Genomic DNA, 18,719 nt, shown 5'->3' on the forward strand with positions numbered 1-18,719 from the left:
CCCTCTCTCCACCCTGATGGTGCTGCCAATACCCAGGGATTCCCTCTGTGTTGTTGCCAGGAGGAGTTTCCAGTGTTCCAAATTAAAATAAAATATAAACTAGAGCAACACTCATGGTTGTGTGGGAATAAGGGCAGCCCCAAACCAGCGTCTCCCTGTGTGTGCACCCACCCACAGCACAGGCTGCGCTGGGGCAGCAGGACCTGTTGGCCCTGCAGCGCTGCCCTGTGGGGCACTGCCCTTGTGTGTCACAGGCACCACAGCCTGTCCCTGCCAGCCCTGCCCACCGTCCCCACCCAGGCTCAGTGACTCCCAGTGGCCCCTGGACACCAAAGAACCAAAGCCCCAATACCCAGAGTCAGCCCTGCCCGTGGGCAAAGGGCCCCCAGGGCTGCCCTGCACAAAGCTGCCCCTTGCAGAGCTGCCCAGAGACACAACTGGGGACACCAAACATGATGCTTTTAGGAAACAGCTCCAAGCTTTGCTTGGCCCTTGGAAGGGGTCATTGTTTTATTCCAAATGTTCAGAGTTCCCCCTTTGGGGGCAGCGTGTCCAACAGGCCACTGTTGTGTTCCATTTGGGCAGAAATATTTCTCCAAGGAATGCAGGTGTCACAGACGGTGCAGGGGGAGCTGCCAAGTCACCCCAGTGTTCAGCCCTGCCCTGAGTGGCACCAGCACTGCCCTTTCTCACACATCTCTGGGGAAAAAAAAGGTGTCAGGGTGTAGTTTCTAAACAAGGAACCCTTGAAAAGATCTGTTTAGGACCTGACAGCAAGGTGACTCAGGAGCAACCAGCACAGGAGTGGGCAGGAACTGTTGGCCAGAGGTCCATGCAGGAGGGGAGGGTGAATATTTTAATTTTATTTGACACTACAGAGGCATTTTCTGGGGTGGCCTCTGGAATTTTATTCTTTTTCAAGATCACCAGTAACAGGGCTGTGTTTGAGTGCTGCAAATGAGGCCTGGATGGGCCTAACTCTCCTTGCCTTAGTGCTCAGAGGCTTGTGGGCATTGCAATGTCTGCTGATGGCTACAGCTGAGACTAAACACTGAGTTCACTGTCACAAATGCACTGTGGATGGCACTGATCAAAAGAGGCAATTGCAATTTTACTGATAAAATTCAGGTGGAAAATTGAGAAATGGAATTTATACAGCATAAATTTTTATCAGATCTGTTGCAGAAATGTCTTTGTGCACTGCCTATTTTAGATGTATCTGCTTGTGGTTTCATGGGAGCCTGAAAATTCTACTCAGCCCATCATTGTCACACCTGCAGTGTCAGGGGCTGCAGGAGTAAAGAGGACCCTGCAGGGAGGCTTCAGATCTGTTCCCTAAATCCCATTCTGAAAGGACATTGAATGAGGGAGCCCAGCAAGTTCTCAGTGAGAGACAGGCAGCTGCCAGCAGGTCCAACCATCACACTGGATTTACACCATCTGGTCCCTGCTGGAGGGTCCCTCTGGGCTCTGACACTGTCCCAGACTCCTCTCCCAGCCCCTCGCTGGCCCAGAGGAGACACTGCCCGTGCTGGGATGCTCAGGGAGCACTGGGCTCTTGCCAGTGGCTTCCCTGCCCAGCCAAGCAGAGCTGCCTAAGCTTGTCATCCATCACCAGCCCCAAGTCCTTCTCCTCTTTGGGGCTGCTCTCAATCCATTCTCCACCCAGCCTGAGTTTGTGCTCCATAATCATGTGACAAACTGTACTGAATGCAAATAGAACAGAGTGAGGCTAAGCCTTATCCTCCCAATGCCCAGAAGCAGAGGAAGCTTTTTATTCTGAGGAGGTTTTGTGTCAGGGACCAGAGTCGTGTCTGGGCCTGTCATGTTTGGTCTGTGGTTGTGCTCGTCAATGTGGTGTGAGAAAACAGTGCAGAGTTTGCCTGTGGAGAACTGAGGTCTGGAGAAGGAGCCATCAGTGAGAGCTGGAAGTGCTGAGAGCTTGGGCTGTGCCCCAGGAAGAATGACGGGCAGAGCCATTGTTGTCCCGGAGTCAGCCCCTTGAGCTGCTGCAGCCTGGGCTGGTGCGATGGGCACGCAGGGGCTGGTGCTGCAGCTGGCAAAGCTGCCCTGCAGAGAGAGGAGCCAGGAGGGGTGGGCTGGGCTGGGGGTGAGGAGGCCCAGCTGGGCCTGGTTTGGTGCAGGGCACGTCCTGAAGGGGCACTGCCTGCCTGCCCTGCCGCCAGTGCTGCTGCACCTGCTGCTCCTGCCCCGCGGGCTGGGGAGATTGCAGGGCTGGGGATGTGCTGTTTGTGTGCCAAGAAACAGGATCCATTGGCCTGGGGAGATTGCAGGGCTGGGGATGTGCTGTTTGTGGGCCAAGCAACAGGATCCATTGGCTTGGGGAGATTGCAGGGCTGGGGATGTGCTGTTTGTGTGCCAAGGAACAGGATCCATTGGCTTGGGGAGATTGCAGGGCTGGGGATGTGCTGTTTGTGTGCCAAGGAACAGGATCCATTGGCTTTGCTCCCCAAGAAATTTGCTTTGCTACCTCAGCTGTGTTTTAGTGTCTTTTATTTTCTGCTGGGAGTCCTCCTGAACCTGGAACATTGGGAATAACCTGGTGACCCACACTCCCAGTGACCCATATTGGGAACACAACTGGCTGGAAGTCTCCACACCCTCCTGGTTCCCTGTGGGCACTTGGGTGAGTGCAGGTGGGGGAATATCCATCAGGACACGGACCTTGGGAATTCATTGGGAAAAAGGGGATTTATTGACTTCACACCCCCAAAAAATCTCACCTGCTCTGTCCCATCATCTCCTATGGTGCCATCAAGCCACCTGGTTCCTTCCCAAATCCCTTTAATTCCATTCAAAAGTCCCTTAATGTCTTCTAGAATATCCAGAATTTCACCCAAAATCCCCCCAGTTTTTCCCCAAATCTCAAAGATTCCATGCAGAGTCTCGTAACTCCCCTCAAAATTCCTTTAATTCCACTGAAACCTTCCCTGACTTTCACCTCACACCACACTGGTTGTACTCAAAGTTGCCTTAATTCCACCTCAAACCCCCATAAATGCATCAAAATCCTGAGATTTTACCATAAATCTCCTGAATTCCACTGGAAATTCCCTCACATAAAATTGATCTCATTTCACCCCAAATTTTCAATTTCATCCCAAATCCCCTTAATTTTACTGAAGATCCCCATTAATTACACCCAGAACTCCCTTAAGTAATTTTAAATCTCTCCAATCCCATTTATTTCACACAAAATCACTTTAATTTGTCCTAAAATTCTCCAAATCTCCCTATTTCCACCTCAAAACTTTCTAATTCCATCTAATTTTAATTTATTTCTACCCCAAATATCCCTAAATCTACCCCAAATCTCTTAACTCCACTCAAAAATACATGAATGTTTCTTAGAATCCTTAGTATTTCATTGCAAATCCCTAAAATTCAACAAACCCCCCCTTAGTTTCACACAAAGATTATTTAATTCCACCCAAAATTCCTTTAATTCCACCCAACCTCTTCTAGTTTCATTTAAAATCCCCTGAATTCTACCTTAAATTCCCTGAATTCCACCCAAAATTCCCTTAATCCCCCTCCAAATTGTAAATCCCACCCCAAATCCCTTCCCCAACTCATCAGCCCCCCGAAGTGTCCCCAACCCCCCCTCCCGGCCCCCTAAGTGCCCCCTTGGAGCCCCAAATCCTGGGAAAGGGCCCCATGGGAAAGGGGGGGCTGGGGTATTTTGGAGGGATTGGGGTAGAATTGGGGTCTGAGGGTCAGTTGGGGGGCACTTGGGGGTCTCATGGGGGTCTGGAAGAGATTTTATGAGCACTGGGGGGGGCACTTGAGGGGTCCGAGGAGTCACTTGGGGGCACTTGGGAGTCCGAGGATGGAATGTGGGGTTCAAAGAGTCGTTCAGGGGACACTTGTGAGTCCTGGATAAACTTGGGGTGCACTGAGGGGCCCAGGGAGGGGATTTGATGGTCCACAGTGGGTATTGGGTTAGAACTTGGGGGTCCGGGGGGCACTTCTGGGGCAGTTTGGGGACCTGGGGGCACTTCTAGGGCAGTTTGGGGTCCGAGAGCACTTCTGGGAGAGATTGGGGTCCGGGGGACACTTCGGGGGCAGTTTGGGGTCCGGGGGCACTTGGGAGTCCCTAAACAAGCTGGGACGAACCCGATTGGGCGCGGGGGAGACGGGAGTTGTAGTCCTGCCTGTGATTGGCCAGAACGGGCCGCGATGCATTACGGGGGTTGTAGTACGGGACAGGTTCAAAATGGCGCGGGGTCCCTGTGCCGTGACCGCGCTCTGCATTCCTGGACTCTGATTGGCTGCTCGCAGAGACGGACACACCAGGCGACCAATCAGAGGCGGCGCAGGCGGAGGGCGGGAGTCGAGGGCGCTGCCGGGAGAGGTGAGCCATGGCGGCGAGTTTGGGGTGATTTCGGAAAAAATTTGGGAGTATTTGAGGGGCATTTGGAGGACTCTGGGCGGGTTTTGGGGGCCCCTGCCGACCCGCCCGCCCCTCGCAGACCCCCGGCACCCCCCCGGGACAGTTTTGGCCGTGAAGGTGAAGAAGCCGGGTAAGCCCCTCCCCCACCCCGGAATGCGCCTCAGAACGCCCCAAATCCCCCCCGAAAATACTCTTGAAAGCCCCAGCCCCCCCATCCGGGACCCCCAAACGTCTCTGGAGCCCCGCAAGATGCCCAAAATTCCCTTCTGGACTCTCCGAGCTTCTGAAACACCCTCGGTCCTTCAAACACCCCAGAGATCCCCCAGTCCCCCTCCCAGACCACCAATCCTTTCTCAGACCGCCTAAAATGCCCAGGAACCACCGAACTACCTTAAATCTCCCCCGAAAATACCCCTGAGAGCCCCAAACCCCCAACCCGGGACCCCCCAAACTCTCTGGACCCCCCTAGGATGTCCCGAATTCCGCACCTGGTCTCTCCCGAGCTTCTGAAACACTCTTGGCCCCTCAGACACTCCAGAGACCCCCCAAACCCTCTTCCAGACCACCAATCCTTTCCCAGACTGTCTAAAATACCCAGGAACCACCGAACTACCTTAAATCCCTTTCTCAGAATTCCAAGACTCTCCCAGACAGTCGAAACTGCCCAGGACTCCCTGAACTAACCCTAGGACTGCCCTAAACCCTCTCCCAGACCCCCAAAGCATGGCAGGACCCACCAAACCCCCTTCTAGGACACGTAGCCCTCCCTAAATATCCTCAACCTCCCCCCAGACTCCTACCCAGACACCCCCCACCCCCCCCCCCAGACAACGCCAGGACCCCCAAACCACATCGAGCCCCCTCCACCTACTCCCAAATTCTCTCCCAGTCTCTCCAAACCAATCCAGGACCCCCAGGCTACTTCCAGACATCCCTGAACCACCCCAGGATTCCACTGAACTCCCTACCAGAACCCCCAGACTGTCCACAGACTCTGCAAAAACCACCCCAGGGCCCCTCAAAAGCCTCCCAGACCCTCCAAACCACGCCAGGTCTCCAAAATTGGCATCTCAAAATGACAACTGAAAGAGGGAGAACTGAAGCTGAGTGAGACACATGGGCAGGCCTAAGAAGCAGGAAAATGGGATTTATCGATTGGTTTTTTTCTAGAAGCTGAAAGGGGCCATTTGGGGATGATGCTCTTGCAAAAGGGAACGGTGTGAGTGAGTGAGGGGTGGCCACAGTGTGGGGAACAAGCCCCAAAGGGGGATTTGCTTGAGGAGCATCCCTGGATGGTGGAAACTCTTGGGATCCTCCCATTCCCCCAGATGGAGGTGCGTGGCACAAATCTCCTAAAACCCCAAACCATCAAAATTTGGCTAAAACCCCCACTAAAATATGAAATTAAGTTGAAAGCAATTCCAACCACCAAGATTCACCTCCCCAAAACCCTCCCACAAATTTGCTGTCTCTGGTCTCTCCACTTTGGGGCTCTGGGGGTCCCCCCTGTCTAGGCTGTTGGGGGTGCCTTGTGTTTTGGGGTCCCCTGTCTGGGGTTCGTCCTTTTCCAGGCTGCTGGAGATCCCGGGAATTTCAGGGGTCTGACTCCGTGATCTGACCCCTTTGGGTTTCTGGGATTCCCCTCTCTTCAGGTTCCCACTCAGGACTACTGAGAGTCCCAGGGGTACTTTTGCCCCTGACCCTCTGCTGTGGGTGCTCGGGAGCCCCCTGGGACCGCAAAACGGGGATTCCAGAGAGGGGGCACCCTCAGCAACCTAGAGAGAGAGGGGTCTTTGGAATCATCTCCCCAAGCAGAGAGTCAGAGGAGAAGCTCCACTATCCCCCAGCTCCACTACCACTCATCTCTGCTCCCCATCTCCAGAGGTCACCAGACATCTGGTGTCCATAATAAGCTCCAAACTACCGAGATTCAGGCCAAAAAACCCCTCATCAACATCAAACTTGCAAAACAACAAGATTCATCCGAAGCTCACTCCAAAATATGGAGATTAACCCAAAAACCCCTCCCAGAAGTTCCCCTCCTCTGGTCTTTTCACTTTGTGGTTCAGGGTTCGCCCCTGTCTGGGATGCTGAGGGACCCACGTGTATTAGGGTGTGTGGGTAAACTTGTTCTCTCTGAGCCGGCTGGATACAGCTGGACGGGTAGACCTGTTCTCTCTCGCTCCGGCGGGTAGACCTGTTCTCCGTGAGACTGCCGGGTAGTCCCATTCTATGTCCGATGGGTAGACTTGTTCTCCTTTTGCCCGACGGGTAGACCTGTTCTCAGTTTGCCAGACAGGTAGACCTGTTCTCCCTCAGTCCGCCGGGCAGACCTGTTGTCTCCCGGTCCCCTCGGTAGACCTTCTGTCTCTGGCGCACCTTCTCTTTAACCCGCGGGCCTCCATCCCTTCTCTGCCCCTCCACAGGCAGACCTGGCGGCGCCGGCGGACGGGTAGAACTGTTATCTCAAAACCCAGCGCCCACAATGGCTCCCACAACTGCTGTGTCTGCCCTGCCGGGCCTCCCCTGCTGATAAAGTGAGCGGGGTCGACCCAGGGGCATCACCGGCAGAAGTGCAGGGGACAGCCACGCTCCTCCTTTACCTCTTTTGGTGCTCCGAGTGCACATGCGGAGGTTTCAAGTCACCTGGAGAACAGGATGGGAAAGAGAAGGGGCCCCCCAAACTCCACAGTTCCCCCGCTGCCCCACCAAGGGCCATAAAGGCTGTGCCATGAAACACGAGCGCCAGGGTGGGCCCGGACAAAGCCCCCAAGGGCACCGGGATGTGCCGCTCCTTGGAGCCCGCGCTGGGGCTGCCGTGGGGCGGGGCCGGAGCTGCACACAGGGACGGCAAAGGGCCCCGACAAAGTGCTGCGGGACCCCCGAGCCGAGCCCCGAATAGCCTGGGGGGGCTCTCGGTGGCTGGTTTGTGATTCAGGGGGATGGTTGGGGCTTGAGGGACCCCAAAGCGGAGCTGGGAATGCCCCTTGGGGGCTCTTGGGGTCCCTGGGAGGTGTTTTTGGGGGTTCCAGTGTCGGTTCCTGGCAGAGCCCCTTGGTGGGCAAGGGGATGCGGGACCCCCCCTTGGTGGGGTTGGTGTTCCTGGGTCAGACCCTTCATTGGCAGGTTGGGGAGGGGGCCTCCCAGTACACGGGGGACCCCCAGCAGCCCGGACAGGGGACCCCCCAAAGACCAGAGAGGGGGAACTCGTGGCAGAGCTTATTTTGGCTGAGTCTTGATGTTTTGGGCTGAATCTTGTGGGTGCAGGGGGGACACAGTGCTGGGGGAGGGGATTTTCACGGAGTACCAGGGCCAAGGAAAGGGGTGTAGGGGATTGGAGGGGTGGGATGCGAGTCCAGAGGGCCTCTGTGCTCAGGAAAGGGGTTCCAGGGGTCCCTGATGCCACAGAAAGGGAGTCATGGGGTAAGGACACCCAGAATAGCCGGAAAAAGGGGTTCAAATGAATTCCCAGTGTCCCATAAAGGGGAGAGTCTGTGGTCTGGGAAATGCAGGAGTGGGGGTCCCAGAGTCAAGAAAAAGAGGGGTGTGGGGACTGGAAAAGGTGGGATGCCAAGAAAAGGGGGTGCAGGTGGATATTGGTGCAGGATAAGGGGGTGCATGGGCTTCCCACTGACTGGAAATGTGGGAACAGGAGGGGCCCAAAGTGAAGAAGAAGAAGGACTGGAGGTGGGGAAAGATTATTGGGGGTGCAGAAAGAGGAGTCCAGGGGGGGTCAGGTTAAAGGAAAAGGGAGTGTGGAGTCTGGGAGATGTGGGATGGGTGGGAAAGAGGGGTCAGAGGGATCCTGGTGTCAAAGAAATTGGGGGTTTGGGGGCTGGAAAACCAGGAATGGGCAGGTAGGGGGGTCCTGGAGCCCCGGCAGCCTTGAGAGGGTGGGAACCCTGGAGAGGCAGGACCCCCAATGCACAGGAGACCCCCAGCAGCCAGGACAGGAGGGACACCCAGAAACCCAAAGAAGAGAGGCCAAAGACAAAGAACTTCTGGGAGGGTTTTTTGGGCTGAATCTTGGTGTTTTAGAGGTTTTTTAGGCCACGAGGAGCCCAGTGATTTCTAGAGATGGATTGGGGCAAGAGGAACCCCCAACCCATTGTGCTCACACCTTCTTTTTCCCCAAAAAAACCAGGATTTTACCTTTCCAAAGCTTGACCAGATGGAGGAGGAGGCTGCGAGGAAGAGGAAGATGCCCCGGGACCCCCAGGCAGGTGAGGAGGAAGTCAGTGCCCTTTTGCCCCTCTCTTGTGCTGCATCTTCCAGCCCAGCATGGCCCCGGCTGCAGGACAACCCCGCTGCCGACGCCGTCCTGCCGGGGCCGGGTTTGGGGGGATGTCCTTGGCCTTCCCTGTGGGCCGGAGGCAAATGCCCTGAGTGTCCTTGTTCCTTCCTGCCCCAGGCCCCGAGCTGAGCAAGGGGAGCACGGAGGACAAATCCCCCCAGCAGAACCTGGTGGCAGAGGCCATTTTGAAAAGCTCCACAGAGCAGGAAGTCACAGAGGAGAAAAAGCGGCGGAGATCCCTCAGGAGGAGAAGCTCTCAACCAAGTTTTGGGTCCTCTGAGCAGGATAGAGCCACCCAGTGTGGGAAAGATGGCCAGAGCTTCAACCAGAGCTCTGAGGTGGGGCTGCAGCAGCAGCTTCAGAACAGGGAGAAGCGCTACAAGTGCTTGGAATGTGGGAAGGGATTCAGCAAGAGCTCCCACGTGATTCGCCACCAGCACATCCACACTGGGGAATGGCCCTACACCTGTAGGGAATGTGGGAAGGGCTTCAGTCAGAGCTCCCACCTGATCAGCCACCAGATGATCCACACTGGGGAATGTCCCTATGAGTGTTCCCAGTGTGGGAAGAGGTGTCGAACCATCTCCAGTCTCCTCGTACATCAGCGCACACACACAGGGGAGAGGCCCTTCTGCTGCTCCGACTGCGGGAAGAGATTCAGCCAGAGCTCCAACCTCATCAGGCACCGGGGCACCCACACCGGTGAGAGGCCTCACAAATGTGGGGACTGTGGGAAGAGCTTCATCCGTAAGTGTGAGCTCATCAACCACCGGATGACCCACACTGGGGAGAGGCCGTTTGAGTGTTCCGAGTGTGGGAAGAGGTTTCAGACCAGCTCAATTCTCCTCGAGCATCAGCGCACACACACGGACGAGAGGCCCTTCTGCTGCACCGACTGCGGGAAGAGATTCAATCGGAACTCCACCCTCATCAGGCACCGGCGTATCCACACTGGAGAGAGGCCTTAGGAGTGTGACGAGTGTGAAAAGAGCTTCACCCACAGCTCTACTTTGACTAAACTCCAACCCACCAGTAAGGGAAGACCCACGAGTGCCCCAACTGTGGGAAATCTTCATCTGCTGCTTCATCTCTATCACCCACATTCCTTGTGACCCACATAAGGAAGACCCCTGGCTGGTGGTCTCCACATCCTCCTGGTTCTCCGTGGGCACTTGAATTAACCCAGGGGGAGGAACATCCATGGTGTCATGGGTTTAGTTAGGCCCAGATTAAGGCTGTAGTTTTTAGAGCAAGGCCTTGGACAATCAGCTGACTCCTACTGGCCAACTCTATTGCATCCCATATTCTGACATCATCTCAGATAGAAGAAGAGAGGGAGGAGGGATTTTCCTTCTTCTTCTTGCCGGATGAGCAAAGTGTTTGTTGGCATTGCACAGCTCCTGGGGGGAGACGAAGATACTGGGGAAGTTGAAATTTATTTCCTGTTTGTTCTTGCTACCTTTTATTCTTAGTCTGTAGTTTGTATTTGATTTGGTTTCTATTTTATTTTCTGTTCAATATACCTTGTTCTGCTGAACTATGTCCTGTGTTTTGGTTTTTGGGGGACAGAAGTGGAGACTTTGCCTCTGAAATGATTACTTGGCATTTTGACACATCAAAGCCACCACATATGGGGACACAGACTGAAGTGGGAAATTCATTGGGAAGGGGGATTTGCTGAATTTTTACCCTAAATGTCTCCCCTGCTCCATACCCTTAGTTTATCTTGTGGCCTCAAGGAATCCTGAATGGTGTTTCAGAACTTTTTTAAACTCAATAATTCCATAATTCCAATTCTCTGTGGCTCTGCCTCTCTGTGGGCCACCCAACCCAACCCCATGCACATTCACATGATTCATTTTTTGTCTTTTTTTTTTATTTTATTTGATCCATCTTCATGCCTTCAAATCACCTAAACTTGGGATTAAAATAAAGAAATTGAACAAAGACATCTAAATTTCCATCATTCTCCCGGGAATTGGAGCAGAAATTTGGACTTCAAAAGGACATTCAGGAAGATTTCAGGGTTCTGTGGGGATTTGGGAATTTTCCCCAAAATTGGAGGTGTCCAGACCCACTGACATTTCTCAGTCATTCTGCAGTCCAATATCCAAGAGGGATTGATCTGTCAGCTCATAACACCTCAATCCCACCCCAAAATGGCTCCATGCCAACTTGAAATGACTCAATCCCATCCCAAAATGTTTTAATGCAACTTGAACCCACTTAGGGGGAGTCAGCAGCAGGAGAAGGGGTGCTACAAACCCAGGGAGGATGGGATAAAATTGGGAGGGCTTGGATGCAAATTGGGAGGGTTGGGATGGAACTTGGAGGGGGATGGGTTGGGATTGGGAGACAAGAGATGGGGTGTGTGGAAAAAGTGAGGGAGCTTCTGGGGTGCCCTCCTATCCTGAGGGGGGTACTGTGAGGGAGTGTGGGGGACATGTGACATCAGCACTTGGAGTGGGGCCCCACAGGAAGGGACACAGGGAGCTTTTTTGAGGGGATCCTGCTGCTTCCCAGCAGTTCAGGGGGCCTTAAATATCTTTTGAGGGTTTCCCTCCTCTTTTTTATGGGCTGAGTTGAAGCTCTTGCACTTTGGGGTGATGAGATGACCCTACTGACAGAAAAATCCTGCTGTCACCAACCAGCCAGGCCATAAAACAGTCTCAGTGTGCACAAGATGCTTTTCTTTCAGAGTCCCATCCTATAAGGTCTTGTTTTCCACAACTTGGCAGGAGAAAAACAGACACTTGTGGGCATCAAGGGCAGTCACTGACCAAAATAATAGTGTTTCATCATGCCTGAATATGGTGTGGGAATCCTCTGAACCTGTAACATAAAAGAGGCAATGAGGGTGAGATTCGAGAGGACAAAAAATGACACAGAGGTGAAGACGGCTCAGTCAGTGCAGGGCACAGCTGGACTGACAGACACTGTTCCCCAGGGCATAAAACCCAGGGCTCAGTCAGTGCAGGGCACAGCTGGACTGACGGACACTGTTCCCCAGGGCATAAAACCCAGGGCTCAGTCAGTGCAGGGCACAGCTGGACTGACAGACACTGTTCCCCAGGGCACATTGACAGGGCTCCGTCAGTCGATGCTGCACCAAGAGATGCTGTTCCCTGTTTGTGGGTGGCCACAACTCATATCAGTGTTTTTCTTGTATCTTCTGTGGAGACAGTTCCATACTTTTTTGTTATACCACAGTTTAGACTTTGTAGGTGTAACCTGAGTCCCTTTGCAGTCAGTGCTGTGATAGCACAGTCAGCAAAAACCCCTCAGTCCTTTGTGTGTGTGGTGTCACAGGACGATACCAAGTGAAGTGTGTTATGATGTTTTATTTTTGCTGGAAGTGTTGTGATATTCTGTGTGTTTTGTCTGTGTAGAATAGTTTGTTGCTGTGTTGTGTTTGTAGTGTAGAGATGTTCTTTCAAAAGAGCCTCGGGCAGTGGCACCTCCAGTGGAGCCACCAGGGTGGACAAAGGAACTGTGGAGTGCACTGTGGGATAAACTACAAACTTGTACAGGCATTAAGTTTGAACTGTGGGAGGCCAAAGACCCCATGGGAGTGTTGAAATACTGAGAAGAATTTGTGCAAACTCCCCATCCATGATCCAAAGAGTGGCTCAGTCACACCTGATGAATGGCCAGGTGCCTGTTGGTTACATCAGAAATGAAACAAAAAGCTGAAGCTGAGGCAGAGAGACACATAAAAACTGAACAGGGAAGAGACCAAGCACCCGCACCGGAATGATGTGTGTTTACAGACGACCCTCACCCTTTCACCCAATGTACCATCTGGTGGTCTGGTGGGAATAAACAGGGGGTCTGAGTACTTGTGGACCCAGGGGGGAGGTCACTGAAAATCAGCAATGCAGACAAAACACAGAGAAAAACTGCCCTGGTGTGGGGGCTGGGGGATCAACCAGTAATTGGGTAACTTAGTAAATTGGAAATGCAAATTGGTGACTGAAACCCTCACAAATGTTTTCTAATAGTTCCTTGAATCAGTATATACATCCTAGACATGCCATGGCAGACCATGCTGGAAAGCTGCAGCACTCACTGCAGCCCCACACACACAGTTGGTGGGTGAGGGGGAAGGAGGCAGCAGCCACGTGGCTGAATTGGTTGCTGTTTGGCAAGCCATGGACACGACACCACCCAATGCTATTTGTTCCCTGTGCATGGACTCTTGGGCAGCAGCACAGGGGCTGTAAACTGGCTGGGCAAGTGCCCTGCTGTCCTGAGGAATAAGGCTCCCCCTGAGTCAAACCACAATGACAATCCGCAGTTCAAGCCAAGGGAAGCATTTTATTGAGTTTCACATGACAATATACAGAGCTCAGAGGCAGAGACTGAGGCAGGGGCAGGGTTACTGATAACCTCCCCCATGGGGAATGGATCAGAGCTTTGACCTCCTTGCAAATGGAACACAGACCCAGCAGGTGAGGGGTGTTGGAGGGTGAGAGCAGACAGAATACACACAAGCAAACACAAACAGCCTGTGGTGTTCTGGTCCCTGGGCCTGCCAGTGGCAGAAGATCAGCTGTCCTTTGCTTATCTCCAAGGGTTGCTGTTCAGGAAATTTAACTCCACATCTGCCATCTCCAAAACTCCCTTTTCTACAACCACCCCTTGTAGAGCCACCAGGAGCAGCTGCATCTGCCTCCTCCTGTGCAGCCTCTCCGTCTCTCTGCCCTGCTGGGCACACTCAGGAGCAGCTACAGCTGCCTCTTCTTAAAGGGTGTGTGTCTGTCTGCCTTTGCTGCTGGATACACAGAGGCCCAATTGGGCTCCTCTTGTGGCACCAGGGGTGGCCACTGCCCCTCTGTGCTGCTGACCAGTGCTGGGCAGGGGTGGTGATTCTCTGACTCTCACAAAGTCCCCTCGTTCCTGCAGTGTCACAGTGTCCCCTGGGTTCCAGGAGGCCCTGCAGTGTCACAGTGTCCCCTGGGTTCCAGGAGGCCCTGCAGTGTCACAGTGTCCCCTGGGTTCCAGGAGGCCCTGCAGTGTCACAGTGTCCCCTGGGTTCCAGGTGGCCCTGCAATGTCACAATGTCCCCTGGGTTCCAGCAGGCCCTGCAGTGTCACAATGTCCCCTGGGTTCCAGCAGGCCCTGCAGTGTCACAGTGGCCCCTGGGCACCCTCAGGCCCCACATCACACAGCCCTGGCAGTTCCCTCACCTGAAATATTGGGACACTTTGGAGCACCACAACAGAAGGAAGAGATTGAGCCATTGGAGAGTGTTCAAAGGATGACACCAAGATTGGCAAGGGCCTGCAGGGGCAGCATGTGAGGAGCAGCTGGGGGTACTTGGTGTGTTCAGCAGCACACTGAGGGGACATCTCATTGCAGGTACAACTTTCTTGGCATGGGCATAGAAGGGGCAGGCATTGATCTTTGCTCTGTGGGGACCAGAGACAGCACCCAGGGAATGGCTGCAGTTGTGCCAGGGCAGGGTTAGGTTGGATCTTATAAAGAGGTTGGTCCCCCAGCGAGTGGTGGGCACAGACCAGCCCCCCAGGGCAGTGGGCACAGCCTCAAAGCTGACAGAGCTCCAGGAGTGTTTGGATGATGCTCTGGGGCACAGGGTGTGACTCTTGGGGATGGGCCTGTGCAGGGGTGAGGGTTGGACTCCATGATCCTTGGGGGTCCCTTCCCACTCAGCACATTCTGGGGTTCTGTGACACCAGCTGGGCTGGTCCCAGTGCATGAAGAAGCCCTGTCACCCCAGAAATACTCTGGGTGGCCACTGTGTGAGCTGTGTGGGGAGGGGTCCCAGCCCCACCCCAGCCCCACCCCAGCAGCCTTGCAGGAAGGGGGGACACCCTCCTGCAGGTGGGATGTCCACCAAAACTGGATTCCCCACAAGTCACTTGTAACACTTCAGAATTGGGGATTATAATCCCCCTCAGCCACCAGTGGAGCCAGAGGGGTAAGTGCAACCCCCAGAATAAGGGGGGGACTCCCAAGAGCCCCTAAAAATGGTTTCAAACAGCAGAAAGAACTCCCAAATGGGGTTATCTCAGCATCCACCAGAATGTGAGGGGTTCACTTCAGCCACTGAAAATTAGGAGAGGGACCCCCAAAAGAGGGTTATATCCTCCAAAATTCATGGAAAGCAGCAGGATTCCATCAAAAAGAGCTCCCTGTGTCCCTCCCTATGGGGCCCCACTGCAAGAGCTGATGTCACATGTCCCCCACACTCCCTCACAGTAACCCCCTCAGGACAGGAGGGGACCCCAAAAGCTCCCTCACTTTTTCCACACACCCCATCTCTTGTCTCCCAATCCCCACCCGATTCCCCTCCAAGTCCCATCCCAACCCTCCCAATTTTCACCCAAGCCCTCCAAATTTTATCCCATCCTCCCTGGGTTTGTAGCACCACTTCTCCTGCTGCTGACTCCCTCTAAGTGGGTTTAACTTGCATTAAACCATTTTGGGATGGAATTGAGTCATTTCAAGTTGACAAGGAGACATTTTGGGGTGGGATTGAGGTGTTATGAGCTGACAGATCAATCCCTCTCAGATATTGGACTGCAGAATGACTGAGAAATGTCAGTCCGGCTGGACACCTCCAGTTTTGGGGAAGACTCTCCCAAATCCACACAGAACCCTGAAATCTTCGTGAATATCCCTTTGAATCCCAAATTCCTGCCCAAGGTCCCAGGGGAATGGTGGAAATTTAGATGTCTTTGTTCAATTTCTTTATTATAATCCCAATTTCAGGTGATTCTAAGGGATGAAAATGGATCAAATAAAATGAAAAAACCAAAATGAACCATGTGAATATGCATGGGGTTGGGTTGGGTGGCCCACAGACAGGCAGAGCCACAGAAAATTGGAATTATGGAATTACTGAGTTTAGAAAAGTTCTGAAACACCATTCAGGATTCCTTGAGGCCACAAGATAAACTAAGGGTATGGAGCAAGGGAGATGTTTCGGGTCAAAAGTCAGCAAATGCCCCTTCCCAAAGAATTTCCCACTTCAGTCTGTGTCCCCCTATGTGATGGCTTTGATGTGGCAAAATGCCAAGAACTCATTTCAGAGGCAAAGTCTCCTCTTCTATCCCCCAAAAACCAAAACACAGGACATAGTTCAGCAGAACAAGGTATATTAAACAGAAAAGAAAATAGAAACCAAATCAAATACAAACTACAGACTAAGAATAAAAGGTAGCAAGAACAAGCAGGAAGTAAATTTCAACTTCCCCTGTATCTTGGTCTGCCTCCAGGAGCTCTGCAATGCCAACAAACTCCTTGATCATCCAGCAAGAACAAGAAGGAAAATCCCTCCTCCCTCTCTTCTTCTATCTGAGATGATGTCAGAATAAGGGATGCAATAGAGTTGGCCAGTAGGAGTCAGCTGGGCTGACCCAGCTCGGGTCAGCTCATTGTCCAAGGCTTTGCTCTAAAAACTAAAGCCTAAATCTGGGCCTAACTAAACCCATGACACCATGGATGTTCCTCCCCCTGTGTTAATTGAAGTGCCCATGGAGAACCAGGAGGATGTGGAGACCACCAGCCAGGGGTCTTCAGAATGTGGGTCACAAGGAATGTGGGTGATAGAGATGGAGCAGCAGATGAAGATTTTCACATAGCCGGGCCACTTGTGGGGCTTCCCTCACTGGTGGGTCCGTTGGTGTTTGGTCAATGCAGAGCTGTGGGTGAAGCTCTTCCCACACTCATCACAGTCATAAGGCCTCTCACCAGTGTGGATACGCCGGTGGGTGATGAGGTTGGAGTTGTGGTTGAATCTCTTCCCGCAGTCGGTGCAGCAGAAGGGCCTCTCCCCTGTGTGTGTGCGGTGATGCACGAGGAGATCTGAGCTTCTCTGAAACCTCTTCCCACACTCGGAACACTCAAAGGGCCGTTCCCCAGTATGGGTCATCTGGTGAATGATGAGCTCAGACTTACGGATGAAGCTCTTCCCACACTCCCCACACTGGTACGGTCCCTCCCCTGTATGGTGATGCCGGTGCAGGATGAGGGTGTACTTCCGGCTGAATCTCTTCCCACAGATGCTGCAACAGAAGGGCCTCTCCCCTGTGTGTGTGCGCTGATGCTTGAGGAGTTCTGAGCTGGTCCGACACTTCTGCCCACACTGGAAACACTCATAGGGACGTTCCCCAGTGTGGATCATCTGGTGCTGGATCAGGGTAGAGCTCTGACTGAAACCCTTCCCACATTCCCTACACCTGTAGGGTCGTTCCCCAGTGTGGATGTGCTGATGGCGAATCAGGTTGGAGCTCTTGCTGAATCCCTTCCCACATGCCAAGCACTTGTAGTGCTTCTCCCTGCTCTGAAGCTGCTGCTGCACCCCCAGCTCAGAGCTCTGGTTGAAGCTCTGGCCATCTTTCCCACACTGGGTGGCTCTATCCTGCTCAGAGGACCCAAAGCTCAGTTGAGAGCTTCTCCTCCTGCGGGATCTTCGTGGCTTTTTCTCCTCGGTGACTTCCTGCTCTGTGGAGCTGTTCAAAGTGGCCTCTGCCACCACGTTCTGCTGGGGGGATTTGTCCTCCGTGCTCCCCGTGCTCACCTCAGGGCCTGGGGCAGGAAGGAACAAGGACACTCAGGGCATTTGCCTCTGGCCCACAGGGAAGGCCAAGGACATCCCCCCAAATCCAGTCCCGGCAGGACGGCGTCGGCAGTGGGGTTGTCCTGCAGACAGGGCCATGCTGGGCTGGAAGATGCAGCACAAGAGAGGGGCAAAGGGGCACTGACTTCCTCCTCACCTCCCTGGGGGGCCCGCGGCATTTTTCTCTTCCTCGCAGCTTCCTCCGCCATTCCTAAACACTTCAGAAGGATAAATTTTGGTTTTTAGGGAAAACAAGCTGTGAGTGCCTTGGGTTGGGTTGCCCAAGTCCCTCTCTAAAAGTCACTGAGCATCTTGTGTCCAGAAAAACCTCCAAAACACCAAGATTTAGCTCAAGAAAACCCTCACATGAGCTTCTCCTCTCTGACCTCTCCCTTTTGGCATTCTGAGTGTCCCCCCCTCTCTGGGCTGCTGGGGATCTCCTGTGTATTGGGGGTCCTCCCTCTCCAGGGTCACCGCCCTCTCCAGGCTACCAGGGCCCCACCACCACCTGCCTGCCCATTCCTGTCTTACCAGCCCTCACACCTTCCTTTCTTTGATTCCAGGACCACCCTGCCCTCCTTTTCCCTCTCATCCTGCCTTTTCCAGACTTTATAATCCCTTTGCCTTTCCTCTGCCACCTCCTCAACTCCTCTTATTCTGGGCACAGGGACCACACCTCCACCTCCCAACCACCTCTCCCCACTCCTAGTCCTACCCTTCCTTACCTTGGGCCCATCCTGATCATCCATTCCAAGGCACTGCAATGACCCTACCCCCCCTTATCCTACAGCAACACACACCTGAACCCCCTTTCTGTGCCATCCTACCTCTTCCAGTCCCCACACCCCCCCTTGCCATGACTCTGGGATCTCCAGTGCCCCCACTCCTGCATTTTCCAGATCACAGATCCTTTTTGGAACACTGGGCAACACCTTGTACCCCTCTTTTCTGGCCATTCTGGGTTTTCCCGTATCATGACCCACCTTTCCTTAACATCGAGGACCCCTGAACCCCCTTTCCTGGGCACAGGGGACCCCTGGGCTTCCCATCCCACTTTTCTGAGCAATCACATCCCTTCTCTTGGCAATGTGACCCCCTGAAAACCTCCTGCCCTAGCTCTGTGTCCCACCTGCACCCCCAACATTCAGCCCTAAACACCAAGATTCAACCCCCAAATAGGGACACCAGAGGGGATTTGGGGTCCCCGCAGTCCCTCCTCCCCTGACTCTCTGTTTGGGGTGCTGGTTCCCAAGGGCCCCACTTCTCCAGGACGCTGGGGGTCCTGAGGGTGCCCCCTCTCTGGGCTGTCCATTTTGGGATCCAGGGGGGTCCCTGAGCACCCTGAGAAGAGAGTCAGGGCAGAAAGGACCCTTGGGACCCTCGACATTCCTTGGAGGGATCATGGAGAGGGGAGAATCAAAGAAACT

The 18,719-nt window shown here is 53.7% G+C and overlaps 2 protein-coding genes across 2 annotated transcripts in view; one reads left to right on the forward strand and one right to left on the reverse strand.

Moving 5' to 3' along the window:
• Nucleotides 1-18,719, reverse strand: part of LOC139684145 (uncharacterized) — a 1,342,464-nt gene that overhangs the window by 676,155 nt on the left and 647,590 nt on the right. The window contains 1 exon segment of the mRNA XM_071579746.1: nt 16,372-17,014. Within this exon segment, the coding sequence (XP_071435847.1) occupies nt 16,372-17,014 (643 nt within the window).
• Nucleotides 1-18,719, forward strand: part of LOC139684146 (uncharacterized) — an 800,710-nt gene that overhangs the window by 36,450 nt on the left and 745,541 nt on the right. Inside the window, 1 exon segment of the mRNA XM_071579747.1 lies at nt 9,080-9,678. Within this exon segment, the coding sequence (XP_071435848.1) occupies nt 9,080-9,678 (599 nt within the window).

This window comes from Pithys albifrons, chromosome 32, assembly GCF_047495875.1.
Source record: "Pithys albifrons albifrons isolate INPA30051 chromosome 32, PitAlb_v1, whole genome shotgun sequence".
Taxonomy (NCBI): Eukaryota; Metazoa; Chordata; class Aves; order Passeriformes; family Thamnophilidae; genus Pithys; species Pithys albifrons.